The sequence below is a fragment of the Fulmarus glacialis genome, unplaced genomic scaffold (genome assembly GCF_000690835.1).
Source record: "Fulmarus glacialis isolate BGI_N327 unplaced genomic scaffold, ASM69083v1 scaffold1321, whole genome shotgun sequence".
Taxonomy (NCBI): domain Eukaryota; kingdom Metazoa; phylum Chordata; class Aves; order Procellariiformes; family Procellariidae; genus Fulmarus; species Fulmarus glacialis.
This window is the reverse complement of record NW_009193193.1, coordinates 39,686-61,885: the sequence shown is the minus strand read 5'-3', so window position 1 is coordinate 61,885 and position 22,200 is coordinate 39,686. Positions and strand designations below refer to the sequence as shown.

At 35.3% G+C, this 22,200-nt stretch overlaps 1 protein-coding gene across 1 annotated transcript in view; it reads left to right on the top strand.

Moving 5' to 3' along the window:
• LOC104083737 (ERC protein 2-like) overlaps window positions 1-22,200 on the top strand; it is a gene marked incomplete at both ends in the record, with an annotated part of 94,682 nt that overhangs the window by 67,139 nt on the left and 5,343 nt on the right. The window contains one exon of the mRNA XM_009587342.1: window positions 9,556-9,703. Within this exon, the coding sequence (XP_009585637.1) occupies window positions 9,556-9,703 (148 nt within the window). The remainder of the gene's footprint in view (window positions 1-9,555; window positions 9,704-22,200) is intronic.

Here is a 22,200-nt window from a genome sequence, read left to right as displayed (position 1 = left end):
TTAGGTGGACCCTGTGCAGTGCTATGTTCTGCTGTAACACAATCCCATGCGTTCAGATGCCATTGTTCTTGTTCTCAGCAGTCCCATCTCTGCGCTGCATTGTGGTATGGCATAAAACAGGCAGAGGTATTTTAACCAAGTGTTGATTGCCTTCCTATGGAGAATCACAGACAGCCAAATGAACAATAAGAGTCAATTCGAGTAAAAAGCTGCAAAACCCAGAAATAATTGTCATCATCTAACTTCAGCTGTGTTTTGCAGCACTGTGAATTCTTTTTTTTTCCTCTGCATTTCTCACAAAGTCTGAAGCTTGTTATATCTACTCATGTGTGAGCAATGCTGGCCATTTGAATGAAATGATAATGCAGTGGTTATTGAAGCATGATCTATGAAACTATGATATAATTGCATTCACAGATGAATATGTCTTTTCTGAGGGAGTCTGTTTTATTTAGCTGTCATTTCTAAAACATAAATCATCAAGACATCAGAAGTGCAGTGTTATAGGTCTTGAAAAAGTTCAGAGAATTCAAAGGGCAGTTGAGTGCCTACTTCTTACTTGAAAATTAGCCCCAAAGATGGACATGAAGTTCCTTCTTTGCCTTTTAAAATTTCTCTCTGAACTTCTACCTTTGTACTGGATGATTTTTGTTTGCTTAACAAAAGACCTATATGCACATTCCAAATTGCTACTAAGAAAAAAAGGAATAATTTAAAATTGCCAATCTAAAGACAATACAGTTACTGTTCTGGGGGTATAAGGAGAGGTGTGGTTATGGGAATAATGAAGGGGGGACTGATAGGGAAGAAGCACTCAACTGTGGCTCTGGGGAGATAAACTGAAGGAAAAGGACAAATGGATAAGAAAGCTGCTTTTTCAAGAAACTCCTCCATGGCTATTCAGAATCATGTCTGCTCTTTTCCTTCTTTCCATTTACTCTGAAATTTCACATTAGGGACAGCTGCTTCTTTCTGTTTCTCCTTGATTCTAGCCTAATGAAAATTTACATCTAATACAGGTATAATATAGAGACTATTTGTTGTCTATCTCACACAGTGTAATCTTTGATATCTCCCCCTCTCACCTGCTTCCAGCAGAAGTCTTGATCAGATGGTAAATTCAAGCACCTCAGAATATGAGGAAAAGTGCTTGGTGGGTTGGGCTGGTGGGCTGGGGTGTGTAAGAGTGGAACCCCCCATCTTCCTGTCCCATAGTTAATGGAGCAGTCCTCTCTTCTTCTTGGTGTGTTTGGGCTGTGGAGCGTCAGTAGTTCTCTGTGCTTGCTGTAAGGGCACCAGGCCAACCTGAAGTGCTATTTCATGCTTTTTTTTTCTTCTGAAAGTATTTGAAAACAGTGCAAAATAATTGTTCATTTAAAAGAAGTAAGCTATAAATATGCTTTTGTAAAGCATGTTTAGTCATGTAATTGGAGAGACAAATTTTCTGTCAGCCTCAGACATACAATTTTAGGATAATCGTCTAAAATCAATAGTGACTGAATTTACATGTCTGTGTCACACAACTAGCTTACACCTACAACTCTGTTAAATATACAGATTTTTAATTTCATGCTTGTGATCAGTATGTCTTGTTTTTAAAGAAAAAGCTTTAAAATACCAATAATATTCTGAAGTTTATTTTCTAAGATGCATGCACATCCATAATGGATTAACAGCATGTTTTAACAAACCATTTATTTGCTTTAGGAGTGACAGAGAGAAGCTGTTTCAAATGGGATCTCTCATCACCGTCTATCTCCAGTCACCTCCTACTGAACTTAAGGTTGAATACTGGGGGTCATGAGGGAAACAAAACAATAATTAAAGGGAAAAAGTTGATTGAGCTGGTTTTTTTCTCCTTCAGTACGATTAGCATGTGAGAAGCTGGCTGAGTACTCTACTGTATATCATTAGTTCAAACATTTCTGACTTGGTTTAACTTTAATTGTGACTTTTAAAGTTGCATTTCTATATTTTGTGGAGAACGACTTAAGTAGTAAAGACAGTAAAAGTTCTTGTTAGATCTTGTTTCTATAAATCTTAATCTTGGAATTCTGTTAGATTACAATTGGACTGTTTCGAAGAACTCACCCCACCTCCCGAAAAGTTGTCATGAGTTCTTTTATTAAAGCTCAGAAAATTATTCTTAGACTAACAGAGGTGGGGAGTAAAGCAGGAGTGTTTACAGAGTTCACTTCTAAATTGACTGTGATAAGTGGCAATGCAATGTATTATGATTAGAGGTTTCTGGGAGACTCTTTAAGAAGGTTAACTGCAAGGCAGCTCTCAAAAGAAAGCATTTATCTTAGTGGTCATCCTTCAGTGTTTTATACTACTGAGATTTTTTTGTGGGTGGTTAGAACCATTTTTTGTGTTTTATTAGCTGTATCTTGAATACCTCCTACAAGCTGAATGACAGTTTAGGGTTATTAAATCTGTTCTTAGTACATTTTTTTTATCCATAGTTAATCTTGACTAAATATATGCTAGTGAGCAACCCTTTTTTCTCAGTTGTTGCCCATATTTGTTAAAGAAATTATTCCATTTGACATTTGTTTAGGCTGCAGTTTGATAAAATACTGTGTACAATATACTTTTTCAGTTTGGCATTCAACAGAGTCTTTCATGGATTTATTTCTTCTTTCATTATCTTATCTTCCCTTCTAGTATGCTAAGGCTTCCTTTTCATATTAAGTAATTTTTTTCACTCCAAGACAGACGCTTTCACAAATGCATACTCTATGTCTGTATTGCTAGATATCTATAAGATTGCGTTTTTCAGGTGTTAGGTTACATTTATAATTGAGTTGCTTTGGTATCATCTGCTTTATCTAATCCTATGTATGATATTTTTCTTTAATTCAAGTTGTTCTTTAACACTACTTCCAGTGACTTTACTAAAAGATTTATATGATATTATACTTTTTGTTTGTCTAAAAGTCATGTCTATTATCAGATTAATAGTTGATAGATCCTCCAAGGAAAGGCATCTTCGTATTTCACTGTCACTGAGGAATGGCCTATGCAGTATAAAGTCATTCTTATCTGTAATTGCTGTCATGGAGATTTTCACAGAAACTTGATCATTCTCAAGTTTTGTATTGTTCTTTCTTACTATCGATGTAGAAACTTAAATGTAAAAGGTCTTTTCTTCCAGTCATAGGAAGGCTAGCAAGCATAAGATGGAAGCAGATAAAACATGACATTAACTCCAAGGGCTACTGTCTTAAATGAGAGACAGGGTAAATCAGCTTTGAAACATCGAATCATTGAATAATTGGTAAGGTCATGTATTGGGGCAAGATCAACTATACCCATGTAATTTCTAACAGATATTTGCCTAAATTGTTCAAAAAGACTTCCACTGGCAGTGACCATCTTTCCCCAGCAATTTCTTCCAATACTCAATTGCTATTGCTACTTACCTGCCATTATCATTAGACCTTGGCTAGATATTAGGAGGAACAAACCACAACTTTTTCTCCTGCAATTTATGCACATTACTTCTTGTTCCGTGTGCCATGGATATGGAAAAAAATGTTCTATTTCAATTTGACATAGCATTTTATGTTCTCATTATCATGTTGCCACTCACAGACTATTTATTGTCATTTTTTCCAATGTTTTCTTGTCAGTCATTTCTCTGACTGCTTTTGTTGCTCTCCCCTGAGCAGTCTCCACATTTTTCATGGAGAATCATATCCAAACTGGATTCAGCAGTTCAGCTAAGGTCTTCCTGAAATCACGTAGGTCAAAAGAATCACTTCTCTCTTGCAATCTATTTCTGTTTATACTTCACAGTATGATGTTTGCCTTATTCACAACAGATTATTAACATGGAGTTCTCCTTAGTTTTCTAGACGGCATCTTTGGTTTGTCAAGACATTTTTATTCCTGTCTTCATGGCACTTGAAGATCCTCGCAGTATCAAGTCTCATTGAAATGTAATAAGTAGATTTTCTAGTCCATCATCCATGTAGTTAATGAAAATATTAAACAGAGTGGAATCCTGAACAGTTTTGGGTGGAATACTACTTGCGTAAATAAATTAATTCCTGGCCATTAGGAAGGGAATTGTTCCTTTCGTCTTTCTTTTGTATTTTAGTATGAAGTGACATGAAGTATACTAAGATATTTGTGCAAGTTTCTTGGTACTTCTCACTGGAATCGTTAGTACCTTAAGCCCTGATCTCGCAGCTGCAAGTGTGCTCATCAAGAGACTGTTATAGTCACTGTCTTTGTATTAAGGAGACTATCTTGAGGTAGTAGGTTGCTGTGGAGTAGAATGCAGTCAGGGGAGGAGAAGTTTCATTTCATGAGTTTTGCTTTTCCAGGGAAAAGTTCTCCCTCTCCTCCTTGTAGTGAGCAACCATATTATAGTGGAGGATATATAGAATGGGAATCCTAGGAATTACTATATGTACGTCAAAGGAAAATGTACAGAATAATTACCAATATGGAGCAAATGCTGTTAGATTTAACATGTATTTTATTAATCTGAGAGTTTACCTAATTTTACCGTGTACAGTTAGAGTGATTTTTCTTGGTGTTAAAAGTACTACCCTGTTATTTGTATAACAGATTAGTTTGCCAAAAAAGAGAGGAAAAACTACTAATAGCAAAAAGGATTACTCTTTATAAATATTACTGTTAAAGAATGTCATTTAATTCAGTGCTCTAATAAATTATTTTAAAATGTATTTTATTACCATAATTTATTAAACAATAAGGAGACATTTTGGCTGCAAATAGTGATAACATCTCTATAGAACTGTATTTGGATAGTCTTTTTTTTTCCTGACACAGTAGATAATTAGGAATTATAAATTACGCTTGCACTATTAAGCATGTTAGCTGGAGAGTGTATCAGACTGTATGTTGCTCTTGGTGCCAGTTCAGGTTTTGATTTTCAAAAATTCTTGCACAGAAACACATGATGACTTTCTGTTTCTAGCAGCAAAGCAGAAGTGTATTACTCACCTGAGAGACTTAGACGAAGACCTTGCCACCTGCTTACACTTTTGAATGAAGTTTACTTCATGTTTGTAAGTGAGAAAGTCATTAGTGTTGGTTGTTTTGCTGGCTTCTTAGCCTTGTTCCTAGTGGTCAGATAATCTAATTTGAAATGTTTCTTGCAAAAATGGTGATATTAATTTTTTAGCAGGGTCACTGGGTAGCTAAAATAAATTGCTTCTGTTCATCAGATTTGGTTCTTCCATAGGAAACCTGAAGTATGTTGACAGGGTAGCACAACAACTTTCACAGACGTGGGTAAACCTGTGTGTGATATGTAATAAATGAGATATGATAATGTAGAGCTCCAGGTTCTATACCCACAGGCTGCTTCATAAATGCTTGGATCTCTTCACTTATGATGCCTCACCAGCATGGGCAAGGTATTTTTCAAATTCCATGTCCCAGGGATTTAGTGGAGGAACTGTAACTCTGGTAGTATGCTAGGCCATGCAGAAGTAAAGGAGGCCGCTTCGGTTTTTTTAGATACCCTGTCACAACCTGCATCTTTATTTTGTACTCTGTAAAATAATAACAGAAACTATTGGGTCTCTCTGTCTTCCCTCTGTAATGAAGTAGTTAATTACTAAGGATGTAAGCAGCCAACATGTATCATTTGGTAGAATATACAGTCTCGCTCTGCTCAACTCTAGTTAATGAGTTATGCCTGGTTAAATGCCACTGGATTATATATTTGAGGTTATTACTGTTCAGATTATCAATTATAATAGACACAGATAATATGCCGACGTACTCCAGGAGTATGTCTGTGCAGACAGGTGCAGACAGATGCAAGCTTGCTCTGCCCACACTCTGCGCGGTTGTATGCGAGCCAGTTCCAGTCTGGAAGCCATCAGCATGTTGTGTGGCACTATGCCCAAGCTAAAACATCTTGTCTCTTACATATATGAGGCTTTACATCTTCTGAACTGAAGCTGACTCACATTCAGGCGGCTTCAAGAGTACTGGCAGTGTGAGTTTGCATTCAGCTGACCATCTGTGTAGATGTATTAATTGTTCCACATTGCTGTGGAAGGACTTCAGTAGAAATCCTCATCCTTGTATTCTTGTGTAGTCGTCTCTCAACATTCGTAGCTTTAAGGCCTCCCAACTCCACTTGCATTTACTGTAAAGATAAGAATTTAAAAATACATTGGCAATAATTTTTGGGGGCCAATTCAAACTTGTGTATGTGCTGTGGGTTTGATTCAAATCTTAGAGTGTCTCAGTGGGGCGCTTACAGAGTCATATGACAGCAGCTATTTCACATGACTATGAATCATTATTTCCTGGAAGTGTTTGGTATGAATGGTTATTTCCTGAAATTAAATGTTTGGTTACCTATTTTCCCAAGATAGGAGAAGTAGTATACTGAATGCAATTATCCTGTGAGCTGCAAGACAATAGAGAAAAAAGATTTTGTTAGCTTTCCCTTGCAAAAACATTCTCATAACTTCTGGTTGGCTTTCTTAATCCCTCAACACCATCAGCTGAGAAAAAGCATGCTAGAGTCTGCAAAATCTTGTGGGTTTGGGGCTGCAGAATCCAGAGTGCAGATTTTTCAAAGCGTGTTGACTGGCTCTCCTCTCCTGTGGAAGGTTTTACCTCATCTGCTGCTTTAAAGTGGGGCTAGAGAGTGTTGTGCTGTTGAACAGTTATGACCACAAGAACGTGTGAACACTTTGGCTGGCAATACAAAAAAGATGGATGTGAGTGAATCCCATTATCAGATGTTGAAATGATACCAAATAATTCAATAGTTCTGACTCTTCTTCCTCACTAGTCAGGTTTGTGTTTTCACTGCCAATTTTGAGGCAGTGAAATAATCTAAACTTTGGAGGAGAAGTAAAATTTCAGTATAGCTTCATGTAGTTTTCAAGTCAATTTAAAACTTTTATTCTGTTTGTGGCTTTTTACAGCTGTAATATATGTTACATATAATTAAATAACATATATCATTAGAAAACTCATAGATGGCAAGTATTTACCATGAAATTTGCTATTAGATGAGCAGATGTATTGGGTCTGGCTGGGATAGAGTTAACTTAAGAATTAATCTTAATATATTTAAAAACCTTGGAATTTCTGAGATGTAGATTTCTTTACCTATTTTCATTCTGAGTGTGTTGGGTTTGTGATGGTTATGTCAATGTTTATTTTCAGGTATTAAATAAGTATATCTTTAGGCTGATAATTATAGATAGAATATATAAATGTATAGATAGATTTATATTTTGCTGTTTACCAGAAGTACCTACTTTACAGCAATGATTACCATGAATTAAAGATTAGAGTTTAGTCCCACTGGTGTTAGTTGCAGACAGGGTGAATCTTTGTCCTACATATGCTGAAAACCAGAGGAACATTGTGAAACCTTTCTTTAAATAATGTTCAAAATAGGAACAAAATTGTTGCTTGATGCAAGTTAAAAATTGGAAAATGTTCCTTGATGCAAACCGCCAGGACATCGTCAAAACTTCTGACTAACCTTTCCTCATAATTTTAGTACAGTCTGCTATCAGAGAACTGTAGAGGAACTAACCTAATCTTATTTAATTTAGAAAAAGAGTATTTTACATAATGCAATATACTGTTTCTTTGGCTTTAAAGTCATAGAATACCTGTTGCTGACGCTTTCTGTGAGAAAGCTTATGTTATCATCCCTGAAAAAACCCCACCTTCTAGAGTTAGGACACATTTCTAAAACAGAAAAGTACAGACTTGTATGTCAAAGGTACTGCAGACAAAAAGCTGAAATTGTGTTACATTTTTCTTTCTGTTTGAGCCAGATGCTCAAAAGAGGGCATATTTAGATTTTATATGGTGCATAAATTCTCTGCTTTCTTCAAGGTGAGAGGAATTGTTGAATACAGTAGCAAATCGGCTTTCTTCTATTTCAGTGCATTAAAAAGTTAAGATTTTAAAGAAAGTGTTAAGGAATCGATATTGTATTTGAGCATAACGTGAAAACGCCAACAGTCTTTTACAAATTACCACGCAGCAAGTTTTATGCATTATTATGAGGTTTATAGAAAACAATATACCTATATCTCATTTCAGATTAGCATTATGGATATGTGACCCTTTGATTTTTTTTTTTTTCTTTAATACCTGTTATTTAAAGTAATTAATAGCTTTCATTTAAATTAAGACTGTTGGAGACTTATGGCATCCTCTTTTAAACATCATTTAACTCTGATTAGAATGAAGAAGACAGAATAATAAATGAGACTATTTAAGTGTATGACTAAAATGCAACTGTTTATCTAAAATTGATCCATGTCTTGTAACTTTGAAAGTAAAATAAATGAGTTGTTTTTCTTTGACTCCATCAGAAATATTGTCCTTTAAATATTTACATTAATACTTTAGGAACTTTGAAATAAAAGTGAAATAGCTTTCTTGACATTTTTGCTGGCAAGCTGAAAGACTGTGAGAATTCCAAACTTCTAGCTCACCTTGACTGTATGAAGTTCATGAGCCGTATTCTTACATTTATTAGCAGTTGGAGCTTAAGGTTAATTTATGGCTCATTTATCCATGTTTATTTTTTAATGATTGATCTTATATAGTTCTGGAAAAAGACATAGGCCATAACACATTCTGTTCTAAAAGCTATTAAGTATTATATGCTTTTTCTTGGCTGATAAGTCATGGTCTGTCATTAAATGCATTGTAGAAGAGGAATATATTGCTTTTATTTAGGAAAATAAGGCACAGATTATGGCCTTGCCAACATGAGCATTTTAGAGTACAAGAAATAATGAGATACTGCAAGATCTGTGTTTCCAACTGCATGTTGTAAAAATTACCTTTGTCATATGCCCTCACAAACTATTTACCATGTGATCCTGCTAGCTTCTGTGTAATTCTATATGTTTCTGAGTGCTGTAAGTTTCTTTTTGCTTTATGGAGATTGAGGGGTCAAGATTCCAAAAGAAAAGATTCCTCATGAACAATTAGATCAAGGAACTTCTTTTCTAGATGTTGTATTTTACTTCTAGAATTATAGTTTTGTGGTGACACAACAAATAATAATAAATCCATAGGAAAACATTTAAGTAAATGTGAGGACGATGTCCAGAGATTTCTGTACTGCGGTCTCTAGGGTACCAAATTAACAGGATAATATAAAAATATGTTTTATCTGTATCACTTTGCTTTTTATTATTTAATCTGTATGATTTGAATAATGCACGACAGGTTTATGTAAGATATTCTAGAATTCGGGAAAGTGAATTTAAAAAAATAAATACCAAAGATTTTTAAAAGCAAGACATTTCACAGAAACATTGTTCGATATCGTATTGTAGTAAAATAGACTGAGGTAAGTGTTTTAGGAAATAGTTGAATAATGAAAAACCTATAAAGAGAACTTTTTTGGCTAATCAGTTTATTTCATGATTTGATTACACTTGAAAATGTTTGCTGTTTAAAGAGTGTTCAGAAGGTAGTTGATTGTTCTCCCAGTGGTTAAAAGAAATGTGATCTAGTAGTATATGTTCTGTTTTAATGAGAGTATAACAATTTTTATTTTATCAGACAGGAAGCTTTGCTTGCTGCAATTAGTGAAAAAGATGCAAACATTGCCTTGCTTGAACTGTCCGCTTCAAAGAAAAAGAAGACTCAAGAGGAAGTAATGGCTCTTAAACGAGAGAAGGACAGATTAGTACATCAGCTAAAACAGCAGGTGGGGAGACATTAATTTTCATGCTTTCATGGCAATAGAAAATTGGCATTATTTTCATTTGTAATGTTTTGTTCTAACCTCATATTGAAAGTCTTCAAGCCAGGTCTGACATGTGACAGCAGTTATGAAAGGTAGGAGGTGTTCAATGTAAGTGTTTCTGTATTGCTTCTCTATGGTTGTTAGTATTTAGCTGCACGTTTGCTTGGCTTACATTATATGCAGGCAATACACTTTCTGTTTTCCCTCCTCATATAGCTTCCAACCTTTTTCATTATATGAGACAGAGGAAAGCAGATGCTCCTTGCCTCTGCAAGCAAGATCTGTTGACTCTTTCTAACCTTCTTCTGTTCAGTTATTTGCTTATCTGTTGTAAAATAATCGTGTTTTCAGAAGGTTTCAGGCTTTCTGAGAAGTTATCTGGAAATTGTGATTATCCTTAAAATAAATTCTCAAATGAGTAAAAATCACCCTGTCTTCAACACTCTAAGTCATTTGAGGTTTTAATAAAAAACCATGTCGTTACAAACTCTAGAAATAGATTTTATCATAAGCGAATTTAATTTATGTTTTGCTTTATTAATGAGGAAAATAACCATACTAGACACAGTACACATGTACCAGACACAGTACATAGGTCTCTTCTCTGTCTAATTAAAACACTTAAAACTCTGCATAGTGTGCAGTGGCTACTCCCCCTGATTTTTAAAAGGTAATAGTCAGAGCCAGAAGAGGTACTGTAGGCAAGACAAAGGATGTTCAGGTAATCTAGGTACTAAAGACCTGTGCTGTGTGTCATGTATGTTGTTAAACAGCTTTCCTCTTTCAGAATAGGTGAAAAAGATGAGAAAGTTGTTTTCAGACGATGTCTGAAGGTGTTGTATCTGATGTTTTCCTTTGTGTGACATTACTGAATTCTGTCATTGTTGCTTGAGGAGGAGAATACCGTTGGCAAAATCATTCTGGTCTCCTTAGCCTGTCAAAGTAACCACTCTGCTGTCAGGCAGTATGCCACTTTGCAAATGAGCATGCCACGTTAATAATGTTTAGGGCATACTGCATCGTCAATGTTATGATTCTTTATTCTGTATCATGCATTACATACTGCAGAACTCCATGCACTCAGTAACAGAAAGTTAAGGAAAACCCTTGCTGCTGTGCTGAATTCCCAATGCTCTGACCTCACGCATATAATCATTACAGCTTTTTCCCACAGGTCTATAAAAACAGGAAACAGCCCCTGAGCATGAACTTATCCACTCGTGATGCTGACCTCGTTACAAACATTCCAGCCGAGTACATGTGTTCTAGCCATGATGCACTCATGTCTCAGGTCAGTCAGCTGGCCAAGAGACATTTCATCCAAATTTTATATGCTAAACAGGCAGGCGTGCTTTATGTTATTTAGTACTTCATCCCACTGTGCTGCATTGGAGCAGATAATGTTAAATTCCAAATAATTTTAGGGATTTTTGTTTTGGTTTGCTTTCGAAAAGAGAAGGCAGTTATTTTCTCTTTTGGACATCTTTTTTCACCTTTATCTTTCCTTAGAGAAGAGCAAATGAATACACCACTTTGCCATGTTGCATGATACCTGTCATGGATATTTTTAAAATGTTCATCAGAGACTTGGGTAAACTGGTGGTTTTTTTCGTTGTTTTTTTGTTTTGTTTTCTTTTTGTTTGGTTTTGTACCTTTAAGCTATTGCTGAAAAGTGTTCAAAACATTCATAACTTTCTTCAGACAGAGTGAAGGAACAGCAGAAGAGGATTGCTAGAGAGGCATTGTTTTGGATGACTTCAGTTAGAAGTGTAACCAAATACTTCAAATACCTCCATTATTTATAGTGATAAAGATCTTCAGTAAAGCTATTTAGCTAGATTAAATTGATGCCAAAATAATCTCCCTGTTATCTCAGACACCACAAAAAAAAGAGACACCAGGAACAGGAATGTGGTTTAACCAGGTCACCACTTTATTACACTTAAGAATTATCTGATAATAGAGGTTGTAGAGATCATTCATACTTCTTTAATCCCTTTGGGGAGAACCACTGTCAACCCTCAAAACTTTCACATGTGCATCCAACACAAAGGCTTGTTAGTGCTACTCTTCCTTGCTATGACTGTGCTGGGCGGCAGGGGGGAAGTGACAGATTTTACACTGTGTGATATATCCGCCCTGTTCCTCAGTTTCTTTGAGGGATGCTGTCTCCCAATCTGTTTCTGCTTCACTAGAACTTCAGTGAATGATCAGCTGCAGCACCGAATTTTTTCTTATGGCCTTATTTTTCCCATCCCCCATTTCCACAGCTGTTATACTGCTGAAAGAAAAGAAAAAAAAGCCTAACTTCTCCAGCCTAACATGATAATGAAAGGAGAGATATTTATAAATATTAGAAGATGACTCACCAGATAATGCTAAACGTTAGCCCCCAAATCTCCTCCTGTTCTATACTGGAGGAGGAATTTTTGCTTTGAGAGGCAAAATAACATGGTGGGCAATGATAAAAATCTATATTCCCTTCATGTACATCCACAATAGCAAATGGACTTTTGATGCATCTACCTATCCAATCAAGCAGGAAGCCTTCTGTTCATGCCTACAGGAGAACTTATCAAGGCAGCAGGGCAAAGAATGAGAAATGCAGACCTTAAAGAATCCAAGGAGTTTCTTTTTATGTTGCTCCTTTTTTATGTTGCTCCTCACAAAGGTTCTCTGTCTTTCAGTTAGTGTGATGGGAAAGCTAGGCTGCATATGAAGCACTGTGGCTGAAAACCTTATTAGCAGAGCATCAGTAAGAGTAGGCTTTCCCTGTTCCACAAAGAGGCATCAGCTGATAAGAGTAAATGTGTTGCAGACAAACTCCTCCTTTCTCCTTCAGCATCTGCAATTCAGACATTTATGCTGATATATTTATATCCTAGAGGAAGTCCCATTCTTGATTTGCACAGCAGATAATGCATCTCCTGAACATGAAAAATACTGTTATATCTGTTCTGTGTTGCTACAAAATTGCTACTATTACAGGTGCATCAATTTTAGATTTCTTCATTGAATGTAAAAATATTTTCTTCTGTGTTTCAGAAGAAAGTTGTTTTACTCCACTCATTTTTCTGTCTTCCTTTTACAACCCCTGTGCTACTTGTAATGTTCTCCAAATTTTGCTGAGAAGCGTTCTCTTCAGAACCAGGCTTTCATTTCACCATTGTGTTATACCTGCAAAACAAAAGGGCAGTTGTTGCAGTGTAAAGCAGCAGTTAATACGGATTACATCTTAAATCGTGTAGACAAGCTATTGGGAAATCATTTGTAATTATATTAGAGTGCTAACTGAAGTTAGAAATTTGCTTGAACATAATTTCACCTTGCCTGGAAATCTACATGCACTGTTGTAGATGCCAGCAAAGCTCACGTAGAAGCAATGTCCTAGAGTTTCTTTAGATAATCTGGTTATATTTTCCACATACTCTCCACTGCAGAGTCCATGTGGTCATGCTGCAATTGAGCTTCTAATTGCATCTGCTCTCCTTATGTCCTGCATGTCTCCCAAGGACATCTTGTTTTTCAAAGGCTCGTCATTTTAGTGAATGAAGCAATAATTTGAAATTAGCCTTCAGTTAGGATGAGCTTTACCATTTGAAATAGAAAATATTATTTCAATCAAATTTTATTTTGTGATCTTTATAGACAGGTGAATCACTTTGGCCTAAATAAGCTATTGTGAAACTTTAACCCTTGTACTGCATCATCATATATCTGACAGTTTGATTTGTTTTTTGCTTTTGTTTACAGTTTGGAGAGTTTCTTTCTATCTCAGAAACTCTCTGAGTCTCTGTTTCTGCTGCTGTCTCTTTCAGTGGCATCCTAGACTTTGTCATGTAGTTGATAAACTCCAATTCCATATTTGTAGCAATCTCAAATCATGCTGTACTATGGATCATTGCAATGGATAATACCTAAAAAGGTGCAACATTATACTCCACGCCTAGGATGCTGGTTTGCTATTGCTGTTGACGTGGTGGCTTCAGTGTCCAAGGTAGGATTGCTGTAGCTTGGAAAGTCCTCTGCTGATATGAAAAAGTAAGTACAAAGGGCTTTTTTTGAGAGAACTACAAAGGCTGTTTCTTGAGAGAGGGAGAAGGAGAGGTATGTATGTGAATTCATCAGAATCCAAGATTTCTGGTTGTATACATGAAATGCCCACAAATATCCTCTTTGAGGTGTAAGAAAAGTCACTGTCTTCCTCTGGAAAATCCTGTTGATGAAAGTAAATTTCCTAGAGTCAGAATATTTTTCATACAAAAAGTGTGAATACTCCCCCTTAATATTTCTGTGTGCAGGAGAGGGCCAGCTACTGCTCTTTCACCTAACTCTGATGAGACCAATGAGGGTTGCAATTTAAGGGAAGGGATTGTGGAGTTTTAATGGATATACTTTGTAACATTTATAGGTGCTTACCTAGTTGGAACATCAAAATGTTTGCAAATTCATCTACTGTTACTCAGAATGCCGTACAAGAGCTGTGGTGGCTCCCACCATGTGAAGTCATTGTAGGCATCAAAAGCCTGCTTCATATTTAAAGAGATAGGGCACAGTACGTAATAGATGTCTTAAAGGTTCAGGAGGTCAGTTCTGCTAAACTCAGTGGGGTAACCCAAGGTATTGAGGTTACTCAGAGAATTTTATTGTTATTGGATTAAGGCCAGAAAAACAGATTCTATCGCTGTGCTGTAATGTATCGCAGACTTGCACTGAGATTGCATTGCCTAAATGCAAACGTACCTGCTTTTACCACAGACTTACACTGTGAAAAACTTTTCTAATCACTCTGGTAGACTCGTGAAGCGTCCTAGTGTATTTTGTATTTGAACTGGAAGCTTCTTGACTCTCCATAAGCTTCCTTAGGGTTGCTTCAGAAGAATATTAACATTGTGCTACAGGCAATGAGGATGAAAAATTCCATGAGAGGAAGAAAATTACTAAGAGCTTTTCAGTATCTAGGAGTAACAGGCTATTGTCTAAACAGGCAGCATTCTGGCAAAGATAAAACAAATACAGTGTACTGCCTGCTTAGGCATAACTATTCATCTTAGTGTATTCCTGTCATAACTTGATGTTATTTTATATCTTTTATTTTTTAATGTGGTTTGTCTTACAACAGTGAAGTCGGTTATTACTCAGTTTGGAGGCAAAGTATTTACTTCCCAAATGCGCCCTCCCCCCAAACTCAAAAGGACACCTGCATCCTTTTCTTTTTAATTAATCAATTATTTTTTAGTCATAAAATGTCAATGTTTTCCACATTGACAAATGTACTGATTTCCATTGCTCAACAGTGCCTGCAGAGTGACAAAGGACATCCCAATAGTAATTTAAACTAAAATAGAATTAAACCAGAAATAGAATGTGCTCAAAAAAGAAAGTTTAAAAAAGTCTCAATTGCAAATTTCAGGGTTTTTTTCTCTTTTTAAATAGTTCATGACTTAAATAATGCTCCTAGCACTATATATGCAGTTGAATGCCTTTCTCCAATTTTTCTATTCTAATTTTTCTGGCCTTTGGGAACGTCAAGTGGATTGTAAACTACCAAGACATTGATTTTGAAGTAATTTGTCACAATTCTTCACACTAAAAAAGAGAAAGAAGTATCTTAAAGAAATGAAATATACTGCCTTTGTAAGGGAATGAGAACATATGTGATTTATTTTAAATATGAAGCTACAGATGTACATATATTAAAGACCAAAATATTATTTATGTGAATGAGTTGAGCAGACTTTTTATGGATTGTGACTGTGTGAGTTTAAGTAAAACTTCTGTTATTTCTAAGCTGGAAGAAAAGCATTAGTTTTATCTCAAGTGCTGGCTTACTTTTACAGTTTTTATCACATGATATTTTGATAACCTAGGAAAATTATTTGTATCATAGTGTATCTACCTGTAAAATTAGTAGTAATAATACTGACCTCTGTGTTGCAAACACCTTCCCATAAGAAACGAGCATATTTAATTGTAATGATCTAAATACAATTTCGCAGCTGCAATCTGTCAGTTAAATATTTATTGTTTAGTGGTTTAAATAAATGGGAAGCATAGTAATGCACTCCCAGCAAAACAGAACCACTGGAATTGTTTTGATTCATACACCAAATGCTGTATTTTGAGAGCCGTAGAACTCTGTAGTAGCCTTAAAAAACCTTTCAGAAATACAGTATTAAACAAGATCACCACAAGGGCTTGGCTGAGTGATTACATAATATTTATAATCACCCTGGCCAAGATTCCTTTTGAGAATTCTGAGACAGCTATTTTTAGAGAAATTTGTATAGTGATGCAATCCTTCATGAAATAATTAACTTAAAGTCCATTTTTAGAACATCTCAAGAGATTTTGGTACGAACAGAAGACACTGCTATGTTACTGATTCATTCTGAACTTGGATACTGCAAGAAAATTTCCCAGTTGCCTCTTTGCTTTTGGGATATAGAGCCAAAAATGTAAGTGGAGTTGGCCAAAACGCGAGGTCTTCTAACTCCTTGAGAGCATTTTATTTTTCTTCTCAAAACATGAAATTAGAAACCTTTCCAGTGTTTTCAAGACTGCAGGTGTACAAAATACTCTGGCCAGAGGCAAAGCTGGTGTTTGGCAGTCTTCTCTAGTCTATTAGTTCACTACTCTATATTTCATCACATGAATATATTGCTAATGAAACAAAAAGAGTGAGAAACAATCAAGGAATTTTAAAAATCTGTGTAACCACAGTTTCTCAGCAAATTAACCACTAGCAATATTTTCTCTTGCATGCAATACATAGAAGTATTTCTTACTAATTAACTTCCAAATATTTCAAAGAACTCTTTCAGCAGCAAAGGAGTAAAATGGAATTGAAGGCAGTGTGTTGCATTACATGTACTGTTCTGGTTGAGTACATCAGAAATAGTGCTAATGTGATATTATGGTGGTGACATCAAGCACTCAAGAATAACAAAATACCCCAAGTTATATTTTCCCTGTTAGATTAATTCAGCTGTATTGCGTTGTGTATTTTATGATATTGAAAGTGTTTATATTACTGTATAAGAAAAAGAATAGGATTAGAAGTTGTTGTGATTGTGATTATTCTGGCAGCCCAAAACATTCTTCCGCAACACTGTGCATTAATTAATTGCATTTAAGCCCTCTAATGTTTAACAAGTGTGGGAACAAAAAAGTCTTGCATTGCTTTCTTACCGTGTCTGTAGACATTATCATCTGTAGACGTTGTGATCAGTAACATTGTCCTGGTATTGTGTTGGTTCCTAATCACTATCGTTTCTGTGTCTGATGATGTCAGACTAACTTAATGTTTCTGATTTCCTTGAATTTCACAGGTGGCAATATAATAGCACTACATTATTATTATCATTATTGTTATTATTATTTACTCAGATCTGCTTCAGAGAGAGATTTGTTACACTGTTGAGTCTAAATGTTACTGCACAGTAAATAGAATCCATGTTATGAGGCCATTCACATGGGTACTGCAGACACATTTGACCACTGTGCTTTTTTTTCCCCTCTTCTGTTTATACTGTTTACTATCACTCATAATATTGGTCTTGCTCAAGCTTTAAGTACCTAACTTTGAACAAAGGAATAATCTGAGACCCTCAAGTTTTAGGAGTTTTATTTTTGTTACACTTACGCTACACAAGCTCCTTGTTTTATTTTGGGCAGGTAATAATAGATGTTCTAATAATTTCCTATACTGAACTCTGAAATGAGGAAAATCAGTCTGATCATTTTTTCCTTAAAAATTCTCAGGCAATATAGCAAAATGGCTATTAATCTCTGATTTTAAATGTGTCTGTTCAGATCCCATTGACATCAATTGCCCATGCATTCAATGGCATTAAATTTATTTACTATCTTAAAAATCCTTTAGTAGTTTATACTTTTCTATTAATGAGAAATAATCCTAAGGCAATATTTCTGCACGTCTTAACACTGGGTTTTATTATCTTCATTTGTAATCTGAATTTTGAATCTGAATCTGTATTTTCGAATCTGAATCTGTAATTCTCAATTTTGCCAAGTACAAGCAGCTTAGATATAAATCCAATGCGGACAGATTAGTGTAGGGGTAAAACAGCAGAGTGCCACTTCTCCCTATAGCTTACTGCAGCAGGCTCCATATGGCACAAGGTAAGAAAGAGAATGTGTGTGCGTAGCTAATAACCTTTGCCTGACGAAATTAGTTAATTCAGAAGAAATCGTCTGTGTTGGAAAAATACTGAAAATGTTGGCAGTGCTCACACAACACTTTTCACATAATCTCAGTAAGATTTGACAATTTATATCATGAAAGTCGAAGGACTCAAGTCATAGCTGGATATGGCATTACTTTTTCCTCCTTATGCTCGCAGGAATCCGAATTCTTTCAGATGGTATTTTTACACAAACATTTTCCTATGAGAGGGGCTTTTTTTGCCTTGTGGCCTATAGCAGTCAGGCCCTGAAGGCATCACAGGCCTGGTACATAAGTCCTTTCTTGCTTTCTAGTTGGTGATCTGCTTTAAAATCTGTTTCTGTTTGTTCTCTCTTCAGAGTTTTTTCATTCTTGAAGAATTTATATCATATCTTAAGCATGGCCATGTTTAATGGCACCCTCTTTCACTGGTGATAATCTCATTGTGAACTTACACTAGAACCTCTCAATAGCTATAGCTGTCATAATGCACTTTGTTCAGACAAACGGTTTAACTCCACTGAGACTGAAAATCTTAAATGGAAAAATGCAGATATAAAATAATGTATATATTAACACTGAAACTTTTGTAATTTTTGATCTGGCTGGCTCGATAGATAAAAATGGGTATTAAATATCTCAGATGAGAATAGTGAATATCTCCATTATACAAACGAGTGAACTCCCAAGCCAAAAAGTTTTGTTTGTCTTTTCTCCATGAGACATTTTTGAAACAAGTCCTTAAGTTCTACTACAAAGTACCCCATGATAATAAAGCTAAGTATAGTTTAACACTTGATCTCAAGTACAGTGCTAAGTAGCCAGTTATTAAAAAAATATTGTAAAAATTGGGTGTCAAATTTTTCTGCTCCTGTGATGGGGGATAAAACTTATCATTTCTACAAAGTAGCATCGAACGAAAATCAGTTATAGGTAAGGTGTCTCTGTAAAGCATATCAAGACACTGTTGTGATGTTATCTCCATTTCGCTCCATGTTCCAATATACCATCCATGTGTTGAAATTTATGTTTTATTTATTGATTTTTATTGCATGCAATGGAAGAAATGTAGTAATTTCAACTTAGGCTATATTTTGTATATGATACAAATGAAAGAGCTGGGTTTGGTAATGAAATTGCAAAAATTACGGCTGAAATGAACTATTCAGACATTAAAGACTCTGAAAGACAATCAGTGGTACTAACCAGAGATTTGCAGTTTCAGAGATCTTGTTTAGCTGCTGAAGTTTCTGATTCATGTCTGGTTTTACATAATTATTATAGGGAAGTATCTTTTTAATGAGTTATTTCCTGTTGTAAAAAAAAGGAAAAAACCAGAGAGCCTTACCTTCTTATGTTGCTTGTCTGCATTTAGTAGGACCTGGCCTGAGATGTCCTCAGGCAGCTACTGTTTCAGAGCTTTAATTATGCTTTTTAACCCACTTCTTTGTGTCTATGTTCTTACATACTTCTGTGTAATTACCAAGTTTAGTAGTAGGACTCAGACAAATACTTTTAGCATGACTTTAGCCTATACATTACTGAGTATGCTGTATTATTACAAGATATTTCCTGCGCTTCAAGCCATACTTTTAATTCACAGAACTTAAAAAGACTTCAAAAACACAAACTCTAAATGCAGAGACTGCAGCTAAAAAGTCAGATGGACCATGTTCAAATCAACATAACTTTGTTCAGTCACAAGTGTCAGGAAAGTTGAAATTTGGCCTTAGTACTTTAGATACTGCTTGGCACTTGGAACTGCTGCCTGTCTCGGTCTGCCAAGTGTCTAATATCCCAGATGGTGTTTGTGTGACTATTATCCTTCAGCTCATGAAGAGGGAGACTTAAAATGAGCTCTAACTTCTTTCAGGGTAAGTCAGTCACATTTTGTAATCTTGCAAAGCAGCAGGTGTAATGATTGTTAATATCAGTTAGATAGTACTCTAATTAAAAAAGAACTGAAATATGTGTAAAACTTTTATGCTCATTTTCAACACTAAATTATCAGATCCAAGTCTTTGAAAAGATCTACATTGGAAGCTGCTTTCCATTGCTGCACAGGAGTGAGAGTATCTAATTTGACCAGCAATTGCTTTTGTATTTCACCTGGGAGGAAGGTTGGATTTCATGACAACTTGGAAAATACTCAGTACTGTTTCTTAGTCCCTATTCTCTGTCCTGTGAAACTGGGGAGGGCAGACAGGGCCTGAAGAACAAGTGTTCTGGTTACATGTGTTTTACAAATGATAAGAATTGTAAGATTTTAATGTAAGACATCACATGAATTAAGTTTAATATATAACTAAACATAGATGGGAAAAAGAAAAATGTATATGCTTTCTCAGCATAAAAACTTTACTGTGTTCTTTACTTCATATGCAACAGTCGTATCATTAATGAGGTAAAAAATAAAGAGAGTTAAATGAGGAGTAGCCAAACTTTTCTCCAATAAGCTATCATGCACACTTTTAGCCTGCATGCATCCTGTCTCTCACACTTTCCAAGACAAGTCATACACTGTAACAGGAAAAGAAAAACATGCTTATTAGCCCATTTGGAATTTTAACAGAGGAAAAATTAATTGTGTTCTTCAATGGAGGCAGGAACCAAAGCAGCAAAACCCATGTTAAAATACAGTTAAGAGTAAGAATATAAGAACAGATTACATTACAGGGATGTTATAAAAAGAAAATGCATAATTAAAGCACTCAGTAAAACATAACTCTACCCCATAGTGATGCATTCCAACACCCATACGGTTACGATTATGATAGTTATTTAGCATCTGGAGTTCCTAGTTAGTTACCATACTGTAATGTTTCTGTTATCTTTTGGTTACTGATGAGTGCTTGCAAACTTCTAGCCTTCATAACTTAAGTTTTTTTTCTGTTGGAATTTTCTTAATGTCTAAAAACTCACTGCATAAGCAACAAAAAATCCTGAATTGAATATTACCATATATTTCTAACGATTGAAGACAAGAGTATAATTTATTTTGGAAATAATTAGCCTTATGTTGCTAGTATTATGCTGTTAGAAGTGGTGTGAATAATTGGCATAAAGTAATACAAGCTCTGGAATACTTTGAAGTATATTGTAGAATATTGAAGTCCACTTTTTCCATGCAGCTCTAGTATTCGCAAAAGATCCTTCAAACCAATGGCCAATTAACAGATCCTTCGGCTTGTGGAAAAATGACACAAGTCCTTCTGTCAAAACCATGGTTCGTGGATATATTTTAACAATTTGTCTCATTTAATCACGTCTTGATTCAAGAAGTGCTACCATTAAAAAGAATTGAGAGCAGTCTCAAGGTTAGGCTTTTTAACAATAATAGCCTTGGAATTATCTTTTTTGCTTCAGCTAGATAATTAGTGAACCAGTACTCAAAAATCTCTAAGTATATCACGAAGTTTAAGCAAAAGAAGTTTCAACTGAAACTTTGCAATGGAATGTCTCTTAAATATCTTTTTCTAAATGGCAAATTAAGCTCACTATTTGGCTTATTATCAAATCACTTATGCAGGATGCATGTATCTCTAGTAAGCTGAGATGCTCAAAGAGGGTGGATCTAAATGACAGTGATGTTGAACATGGTTTTTAGAGGCTCCAAGGTTGGAATTTGAACTTGTTATTTTTGATCTCAGAAAAATATTTAACAATGATCAGACAACAGTAGTGAAATAAATGGAAACTTGCTGAAGAGTTAAAAAAAAAAAGGCAGTGAACTTGATCAAGTTCTAGAAATACAGGCTTTACATGGCTTTTAATTTTAATTTTCAGTGTAGCCTTTGATGACTTTTTTGGTCTTAAAAGTCACCATAAGGGTTACTTAGAAATACAGCATTCTGTGTTGCCTTCTGAAATGCCTTTTGTAGCTACTTTTCAAGACTGTTTTCCTCTGTTACACAAGTGTAACAGTCTACATTGTGGAATATTTTGTATTTTTTAATGAACAAATACATGCTGTTTTCATAAAGTCTTCATTTCATGCAAACTGTTATAGTCCTTCAACAGATTGTGAGTGATGAATGTAATTTGGTGAACTTTAAGGATGTTTGAGGCCAAGTACAGCATTTGTTGTCCAATATTTAATTAACTGTAACTTATCAAATAACAAATCAGCTATAAATTGTATTCGTGGCAGTTAGCAACTTTTGTGTTGTGCAGCAGTAGAAATGATAAGAAATTCTTCACTTGTCTCCAGACAATGACACTTTTCAAAGAATGTGTAAAAATATTGTTCTGACATGAAAACTTATTTTAT